The 9,963-nt window shown below is 47.6% G+C and overlaps 1 protein-coding gene across 1 annotated transcript; it reads left to right on the forward strand.

The window, feature by feature from the left end:
* Positions 1–7,746: 7,746 nt before the first annotated feature.
* FAM170B (family with sequence similarity 170 member B) lies at positions 7,747–9,963 on the forward strand (the record flags this gene model as incomplete). The annotated part of the gene is given in 3 exon segments (XM_081248378.1): positions 7,747–7,858; positions 9,204–9,310; positions 9,313–9,963. Coding segments are annotated over 3 exon segments (870 nt in total).

The following is a 9,963-nucleotide window of genomic DNA, read 5'->3' on the forward strand; positions in this document are numbered from 1 at the left end:
TTGTGCTATGTCAATAGCCTATTATGTGTTGTAGCTAACAAAGTAATAATATATTTGCTGGGTTATCTTCAAGTTTTAGGGAATCATTTAAAACTATAACTCAAAATTTAAATAATATGCAGATCCTTTTAGTCTTCTCTTGCAAATAATAAAAAATTCATGTATGCTCCCCTCCGATCTTTATCATATTTGTTGAATTTCTGACAGCCAGAGTGGACTTGGGATGGCATCTGAGGAGAGTTGTCTGTCCCCTTGTGAAGCGAATCAGCGCTGACCTCCTTCTCACCAACACTGGTGGGGCTTCTCTTTCCTCCCCAGGATTGGTGCTCATAGCGCCAAGGATGCTGGCTGGTTCAGGTGACAGGTAGGAGGTGCACTGATCTCGCTGCTTTCTGCCCATTCCCTGTGCACTTGTGGGCGTGCTAGAGCCCGGTCCTGCCTCCTTGACCCTGAGATACTCCACTTCACCCACATGGACATGCTGATCACATGAAGCAGCCTGCCTACCGCAGCAAAGCCAAATGGGATTTAACCTGGGAAGGCAAGGGTGGTTCAACATTTGAAAAATCAGTCAGTGTAATGCATCACATAAATAGAATGAAGGGACATAATCATGTCAATTGATGCAGAAAAAGCAATCCACAAAAATCAACATCCTTTCATGATAAAAGCACTCAGTAAACTAGGATTAGAAGGGAACTTCCACAACATGAAAAAGGCCCTATACAAAAGCCAGCGATGTTCTCGATGGTAAAAGGCTGAACGCTTTCCCTGAAGATAAGAAATAAGACAAGGATGGCAGCTTTCAATTCAACAGAATACTCAAGTTCTTGTTGGAGCAATTAGGCAAGGAAAAGCAATAAAATGTGTCCAAATTGAAAAAGAAGTAAAACTACCTCTATTTGCAGATGACATGATCTTATGTATCAAAAACCCTAAAGAATGCACACACCCCCAAAAAACCTGTTTGAATTAATAAGCAAATTCAACAAAATTGAATTTTAAAAAGTTTCATTTCTATACAACAGTAATGAACAATCTGAAAAAGACATTAAGAAAACAGATCCATTTACACAACATCCAAAAGAATAAAATACTTAAGAATCAATTTTAATCAAGGAAGGCAGGGTTTGTACACTGAAAACACACAGACACAAACCCCACTGTGGAGGGGGAGCTGGAACCAGTCTCACCGCACTGCAGGGTCAGCCAGCAGTGACTGGTGTGGCTCAGTGGGCTGCCTCACGTGCCGGCCCCTAAGTCTCGGCCTTGGGTTCCTTTCTTGGGAACTTTCCTGTGGTAATTTCACGCAGCCTGATCCAGCCTTCCCAGAAATCCCCCACCCTGATCCAGCCTTCCCAGAAATCCCCCACCCTACCGCCACTGCATTCCCAGAAGAAGGCATGGGATCAGCTGCAAGGCTTTGGGTGGTAGACTGGGGAGAGACAGTGGCTGGTTTCCCCTGGGACACCTCTACCATCCAATAAGCAACTGCATCATCTTACAAAAGAGCCACTTTCTCTGAAGGGCTGGGATAGGAAAAGCCAGTCTTAAGACAAGAGTCTGCAATAGCCATTCTGATTATGGGGATAAAAATAAATCATTCGAGTTCTGCTCTGGTGATCCGTGAGCTGCTTTTCAGCAGGCGTGCAAATACCTTGGATGTTGGCTGAAGGCTGCATGGGGGTAAGCCCAGCACGTTTAGAAACTGTGCTAACTCACTGTTGGTCTTTAGGGTCCTGGGATCTCCCCCTCCATGTGGGAGCCATGCTTCCAGAAGGTTCACTCAGTACAAGGTAGTAGCTGATGTCCTCAGAGCTGGGTCCAGGGTGACCTATGGCCAGCACATTTTGGACATAGAGAGAAGGAAGACTCAGCCCTTTCCCCAGAGCTCTCCGCGTGGCTCTGGGAGAACATTCAGGGGAGAGACCAGCAGCTGCGATCCTAGAGCTCCTGGGTCACATGCGTGGGCCTCAGCTGGGATGTCCTTCCTCCCAGCTGAGGTCACCTTTCCAAGGAAACACAAGTTGGAACAAGACACTTCTGAATCCAAAAATCTCGTTGAACCTTTGCAGTTCCATGGAGCCAGAGCTGGGGTGGAGGGGCTCTGGGCCAGGTTGGGGCTCTGAGGTCTGGAGCCAAGGACATGCCTGAGAGCCCCGCACAGGTGTCCCTCACCCTGCTCCCTGATGACAGAGAAGTCCTAGGCTATTTGTGTGGGTGTCCTGAGGTTAAGGTCAAAACCCTGAGACAGCTCCAAACAAACCACGGAGCAGCAGCAGCCTGTTATTAAGTCTGAAGGAAAACAAAAGCAAAACTCCCTTCCCCGTTTGCTTGGGGAGACTGAGGGAGAACTCTTCGTATTATATTTCTCTGTGGCTGGGTTTTCCCTTATGCGGTCCACTGACTCACTTCTTTTTAAATAGTGACGAGAAGCAACAGAAAATGAACTCGAAAGATGATACTTCCCTACTCTGATCCTCAACTTATCTTCTGTCACGTTCTCTGCAGAGTTAGCACAGGCTGAGACCATCAATAATTCCTGGGAATAGGCTTTCAGTGGGATGGACTCCCAGTCTGGAGGTCGCCCTACCACCTGGCCCGCAGCATCTAAGGCAACTCACCACTTCCCCACCTCCCTCAGTGTTAAGTGTGATAATAGGAGTTTTTTGAGAGAGGCAGTGACAAGGTGGCTGGTGTCCCCTCAGGGGGCCCTGTTTTCTAGTGTGAAGAGAGGAGTGTTGCCCACTTTAAACCCTTTACACAGCGGCTCAGCCACAGAAATGCTGCGACCGATGCACCACCCCAGGTAACGTCAGGCTCCTTGGCCAAGTGGACAGGCTATTTCTGGAGGCTCATCGGCTCTGGGATGAATGACCTGATTCTCCCTGTAGCCTAGATTGTGGCACAAGCCCATCTCTGGAGTCAGAAGTGAAGGGAAGCCAGAGGTGGCATCTCTGCTTCCTGCTGGGGCTGGGGCTGGTTCATTTCCTGTTAGCTTCTTCTCAGCTGAGAAAAAAATAGTTGGGCGGGGGGGCTGAGAAGAGGAGGTTTTGGAAGAAAAGTGGAGACTGGAAAATCCTCCAGGCCTTCCTGATGAGGTTTAAGACTCACATGTGATGTGTGAAATGAGTTGGCCAGGAGTCAGAGCTCCGAGAAAGTGCTGCGTTGGTCCTTTTGGGGTTTTGCACACCAACCCTGCCAGCTTCAGCAGTGGAGCATGAAGTTCTTGGCGAGGCTGGAGACCCAGCTGGAAAACTGAGGAGGCTGGGACGTAGGGGGCTGGGTGGGTCTGGGCCATAACACCCCCGCCCCGGCTCTTCCCCAGGGAGGGCAGAAACCCTGTATGGGTGGCCTTGGCTAAACATCTGCTTTGAGCAGGAAGCAGGGCTGGGACAGAGGGCCTTCTTGTGGCTGGAAGCAGCCCAGAGCCCACATGAAAGTGAAGGACAGTGGCACACTTCGGTGGGGCTTTGCTCTAAGCCGCCCCTGTGCAGCAGCCAGAGGGGGACAGCATCGGACAGTCTGACAAAGCAGCCCTGCCTCTGGGGTGAGGGGTCAGCACCCCACCCTCCTATCTCCTGCCTGTACTTCATCTAACCCCTTGGCATCTCTACCTCCCTCTGGAATATGTGGTTAATTGTGTCTCCCTGGTGAGATTGTTGAGAGGGTTAGAAGGAACATATGCACATTCTGGGGCAAGAAGGAACTGACCCAAGTAACTTTGGAAAATGGTGTTTTCAACTAGAAACTATAAGGCTAAAGGCAAAAGGAACTGTGTGTAAACACTGTACTCTAGTTGGTAAAGTAGTTTCCCAAGGGCCAACAACTTTGAAGCTGTTATACATCCATACTGGGGTTGAACAAGTGGGTAAATGGACAGTGGGTGGTGGGAGCCTTCCTCCCAAGTTGTGCTGGGGGAGCCACAACGCTCAGCTGGGCCAGGATGGTGCACTGCAGTCCAGATGCTGGTCGGTGAGCTGTCTCACCAGAACATGCTTAAACATTGCATTGAAAATCAAAGTCTGCTGAATTACTGTGGCTGAGTAACAAATTGCCCCCAAATTAGTGCGTGAATCTATGCTCACAGTTTCTGAGGGTCAGGAGTTCAGGAAGGAGATGGCTGAATTCAGAGGTGGTGGCTTACCTCTGCCCTGAGATGCCTGGGGCCCCAGCTGGAAGATTCAAACGCTGGAAGTTGGAATCATCTGAAGGCTGGTTCATTCACATGTCTGATGGCTGGCTAAGACCTTTGCTGGAACGGTTGGCTGGAACACCTCCATGTGGCCTGGGCTTCCTTACAACATGGTGGCTGAGTCCAAAAGAGAGTGGAGAGAGAGGGAGAGTGGAGAGAGAGAGATAGACGACAGAGAGAGAACCCAGAGGAAGTCATATTGTCTTTCATGACCTAGCATTGAAAGTCTCCAAGCCTCACTCCTCTACATTCTATTGTGGGAGGTAGCTAAAAAGTCCACTCTGGTTCAGGAAGAGGGACCCTGTCTCTCAATGGAGGACTGTCAACTTCACACTGTAAGAAGAACACATGGGATGGGAGCACTGGTGTGGTCATTTTTGGAAAATACCTACAATCTCCCATAGCCCCTCCTAATTTTTTTCCCTTTCCCTGAGGTCACCACTGTTCCCAGTGAGGTGTGATTATCTCCTCTGTGCCTTTGCATTCATAGACAGTATAGACTTGGTTTAGGGCTTTTGGGGGAGGGGATACATATTTAGTTTTTATATAAGTGGAATTCCCTTACATCTTGCTTTTTTCACTTAACATGGATTTACTTATTAGTACATGTAGATCTCTTTATTGAAGTATAGTATTCCACAGTTTGGTTATGTTGTAATTTATTTAACTACTTCTTTATTTTGATGGATCTTTGAAAAGTTTCCTTTTATTTTCTAGTATGGATAATACTGTAATAAATATTTCTCGATGTGTCCTTTCACCCACATACACAAAATGTGAACGTTTCCCAGGAAGGAGGTGTTAAGTAAATTGCTGAGTTGAAAGAGCCCACTTTTTAAAAAAAATATTTATTTATTATCATTTTTGTTTTTGGCTGCATTGGGTCTTAATTGCTGCACTGCGGGCTTTCTCTAGTTGTAGAAAGCAGGGGCTACTGTTCATTGTGGTGCACGGGCTTTTCATTGCACTGGCTTCTCTTGTTGCGGAGCACGGGCTCAACACGCGCAGGCTCAGTAGTTGTTGGTGCACGAGCTTAGTTGCTCCGTGGCATGTGGGATCTTCCCATACCAGGGCTCGAACCCTTAGTCCCTAGCATTGGCAGGCGGATTCTTAACCACTGCACCACCAGGGTAGCCCTGAAAGGGCCCACTTTGAATTATAATGGGTGCTACCAAATTTCCTTTGAGAAAGGCAAGTCACGTACTTACCAGTAGAGTGTAAGTAAATGTGTTCATTTCCTTTTGTTCTCACCAGCACTTAGCAACTGTCAATCTTTTAAATTCTTGCTTGCCTTGTGGGTGAAAACAATATACTATATAGCATGTGTTTTTAATTTGTAGTTTCCTTCCTAGAGTTAGGTTGAACATCTTCTCATATGTTTATCAGCCATCTGCCCTTCTCCTGGGAATTGGCTGTTCATTTCCTTTACTGAACTGTTCATTTCAGTTTTACTGAAAAGCAGAGAAATGCAAATTTAAACAGTGAGATTTTTTTTTTTAGCAATGAAACTAAAAAAGATTGACATGTATACACTGATGTGTATAAAACTGATGACTAATAAAACCTGCTGTATAAAAAAATTAAATTAAAAAATTAAAAAAATAATAAAAAAGATGACAAAGATTCTCAATGCTTGTGACTGATACATTTAAGTTTAGAAAAGCTACCCTATAATTATGACTGTTAACTTATATTTTCTTTCTAAACATTTTAAATTAAAAAGCAACCCCAGAGCCATAAAAAATAGTCTTAGCTGTCTTATATGAGGTGATACCAAAGTTGATTTTTTTAAAGTGAATAAAAGTTTTCAGCATCATTTTTTTTCCTCCCAGACTTTTGTTATTTACTTTATCTCTTAAAAAATTCAAATAGGTCATGTGATCTTTTTCGGGACTATCTTTGTCTTCCATTGATCTATTTAATTTTTGTGCTAGTACCCCTTGTCTTTAAAGGCAAGAAAGAATACATTTGCAGTGTTTCCTCTTCCTGCCAGGGAACATTGTCTCTTTGTAGGTGCAAGTGTGACTTTCCATTGCTCAATAAAGCTCTGTGGTATTTTCCTTTACATAGTGGCTTCTAGTTCTGGAGAGGAGTATATTCCTAGATGCTGGCTGTGCTGATGGTGTTGGTGTTGCCTTCAGGATATTGGGATTGTTTTCAATCTATCACCTTTTGAGCTGTTGAGAATTTGAGATCCAGAGGAATAGAGTTGGTGAGACTGAGCAGGGGTTGGGGGTATATGGGGAGAAGTGTTTTGGAGGAAATATCTTCAAATCCTAAGACATCCTGGAGCAGAGAGAGACGGCAAGCTGGAAGATGTGTCAGAGTGATTGTGTGTGGAGTGAGGTTTGTGCAGGTGGAGAAGCAGGAGGGGACTCCGAGTTGTGGGGTGAGAACCAGCCTGCCTTGGGGCTACAGGGATCTGAGGGGTAGAAAGAAGGCAGCTCCCCTAGGCAGGCAGGCCCCTGTCAGCTCATCCAAGTACTGTCCAACGTGTTCATCATTTATTTATTCATTAATCTGACAATTATCTCTAGAATGCTTGTTAATGTGTCAATGTATTCCAGATGCTAGGGATATAGAGGGGGAAATGAATGACGTCTCTCTCCTCATGGAGCTGACATTTAGGAAGAAGCAGATGAATGCAGGGAAGTTGTTATGCATATACATGCACATGTTATAGAGTCTGAGGGTGATGGATGCTAGGTGGCTCTGAGCTGTTTCAGCAGAGATTGCAGTGACAGAGTGAGCCATGCGGGCCCTAGGGGAGGGCGCTTCTGGCCGAAGGTAGGGCAAACGCAAAGCCCAGAGGCAGGAGCATCCCTGGTATGTTTGAGTCCCTGGAGCTGAGCGAGGGTGAGCAGAGAGGGGGGAGACTTGAGGAGGTGCCTGGGGACCCAGGCCACGGAGCTCCAAGAGCCCTCATGAGGCAGCAGTGGCGACTGGAGTAGTGGTGGGGAGGCAAGATTTCAGGTCGCCTGCTGCTGCAACAGTTCAAGGTAGGCCCACTTTGATGTTGGGTGATGATAGTCCGTATGTGAGCATGTGTGTGGTTAAGTGAATGTGGTCTGAATTTGTATGTGTGTGTATGTTTCTGCGTGTTTAAATGTGTGTGTTTATGTATGTTTGAGTGTATGTGTGCCTGAGTGATTATGTGTGTGTCGGTATGAGTATACATGTGTCCACATGTGTGTAAGTGTCTGTGTGTGTGTTTAGGTGTTTGTGTCTATTTGTGTGTACATGTGTTTATATGTGTGTGTGTCTGTGCTTTATGTTTGAGTCCCTGACAATACACAAAGCAGGAAAGGTCCCGACAGGGAATGAGATCCTGGTGGGGAGCCTCTCTTGGCATCCTGGCTGGGACTCTGTCCTTGCCATGGGTCACAGAACAGACCAGTGTCACTGATGAGGCCACAGAATAAAGCCAAGAGCCTAGTGACCATGGATGCCTAGCGGCCCCTCGGCCTGGGGCCAGTGGAGGGCTTCAGCACTGCCCGAGCCTACTCTCACCCAACAGCTGGAGCTCTGAGTCCCTGGGCACTGGTGTCATCATGAAGCGTCACTTCATGGACCATAGGGGAGAACAGTCACCAACGGACGGGACCACCCTCAGCCTGGCCAGCCCAGGGTCCATGGAGGAGAGCGTGGAAGTGCACTGGTCAGGTAGGTCGAAAGAAGGGGTGTGGCTGATGTGTCCCTGAGAGGGTGGTCCTGGAGGGGAAGGGGAGGGAAGGCACCAGATTGCCCCTCGGTGCTGTCACCAAAGTGCTTTGTTGACCATAAAAATGGATGTGGGTCTGACTGAGGCTGCTGTTGTGAGCACATGAGGTGATTTCAGAAGGTATGAGGATGAAATCCTAAAATGTTAGTCATATATTTTAATGTGCTTTGAAAAAACCAGAATTGACATGTCAGTTCTGTGATTTCAGCAGTGATGTAAAAAATTCCTTTATAATAAATGGATTAAAGTTAATCTAGAACATCAATTTGAAGTGACCGTGGGCAGCACCTAAGGGTCACACCGGCTTTTGGGACTGAGTGACTGGCACCAGCTCTGGCTCCATCAATCATTTCAATGTTCTGTGCCTCAGTTACTTAATTTGTCAAAAATCATAACAGTGGAATTTCTTAGGGTTTTTTTTTTAATATTAAATGAGTTAAAATGTGGCAAGCACTTAGTACTTATATGGTGACGGGATCCAATGGATATTCAAGGAAAGGGTGAGATGCCCCTGGGGGAAGACGAGACATGTTACAAATGCCAGGGGGAAGGTTGGGCTGAGTGGCCTGGCCAAAGCACTTCCCAAGTCTGGCTTTCTAAACTGGTTTTATTGAGCTGTGATTTAAATACACAAACCTCACCGATTTTGTGTACAGTTTGGAGAATTCTGACATGTACACATTTGTTTAACCACCACAAAGATCATGATGCAGAATATTTTCATCACCCTCTAAAAGTTCTTAGTGACCCCTTGCGGTCAGTTCCCCTGCTGCCCTTGGCTTCCGGTAACCCCTGTTCTGTTCTCTCTCCCTATAGTTTTGCCTTTTCTAGAATGTCATCTAAATGGAATCAAATACTCTATGACCTTTTTACCCTGAGTTCTTTCATTTAGCAGAATGCATTAGAGACTCATCCATGTTTCGCATGTAACAGTAGTTTATTCCTTCTTATCAACAAAGAGGATTGCCCTGTGTGGGTAGGTGTCGCACAGTCTGTATTCAGCAGTTGATGGCCTTTTCGGGTTTAGTCAAGGCCTTGGATATTACATTCATACATTATTTGATCCCCGTCATCACATCCATAACTTTAAGATATATCTGTTTATACATTTGATCCTTATCCTCGCCCCAAGAGAAAGGCATTTCATCCCCACGTTATGGGGAAACAGGCCCAGGGAGAAGAAAGTACCTGCCCAGGGGCCCCTGGAGCCTGCATCCTTTCAGAGACCTGAGGTGGGTTGTGGCACGGATGCCTCAGCACCGATGAAAATGTCCTTCCGCCTCCCAGAGACCTCTAAGAGAGAGGAGCCATCTCCGCGGCCTGGCCTGGCTGTTCCCCACGAGGAGGACATCTACTTCTCGGGCAAGGGTCGGGGTGTGCTGGGCTGGAGCAGCCAGCCTGGTCATCCCGGTCCTCCTCCGAGGACCAGTCCTACTCCCAGTACCAGTCTTGCTCTTCCAGCACGTGTGGCGGCGAGGACACTGCCCGGCAAAGCATGTGCACCTTCTACACCCATGGGAAGACCGTGCAGCGTGTGGCCGTGGCCTGGGAGACCAACTGTGGCTTTGAGCTGGTCCGTCGGCAGCCCCGCATCCACGAAGCAGAGTTCATCAAGAGGCAGAGGAGGAAAGGCTCCTCCTTTGAGATGGCTTCCAACACCGACCTGCGCTGGGAACTGGAACCCGGCAAGAACAACACCCGCCCAGAGCTGGACGACACGGAGCTACTGGTGCCCCTGGAGTGCTGCCTGCAGGAGCTGCGGGCCACCCCGGGCTGGCTGGTCACCACCAACCACGGGCTGTGGTGTGTGGCCTGCTGCCGGGTCTTCCCCACGCTGGAGGTGCTGCTGGAGCACGCCCAGAAGGGCATCCAAGAGGGCTTCAGCTGCCAGATCTTTTATGAGGAGTTGCTGGAGAAAAGGTGGGCCCAGGGCCAAGTGAAGGAGCAAGAGCCAGAGGAGGAGGGACGGAGCACTTGGGACAGTAGTGCAAGTCCAAGACCCCATGTCAAGGTGCTTCCGTCACAGTCACGGTCAGAGAAGCAATGA

The sequence above is a fragment of the Mesoplodon bidens genome, assembly GCF_964165515.1.
Source record: "Mesoplodon bidens genome assembly, chromosome: 1".
In the NCBI taxonomy this organism is placed as follows: Eukaryota; Metazoa; Chordata; class Mammalia; order Artiodactyla; family Ziphiidae; genus Mesoplodon; species Mesoplodon bidens.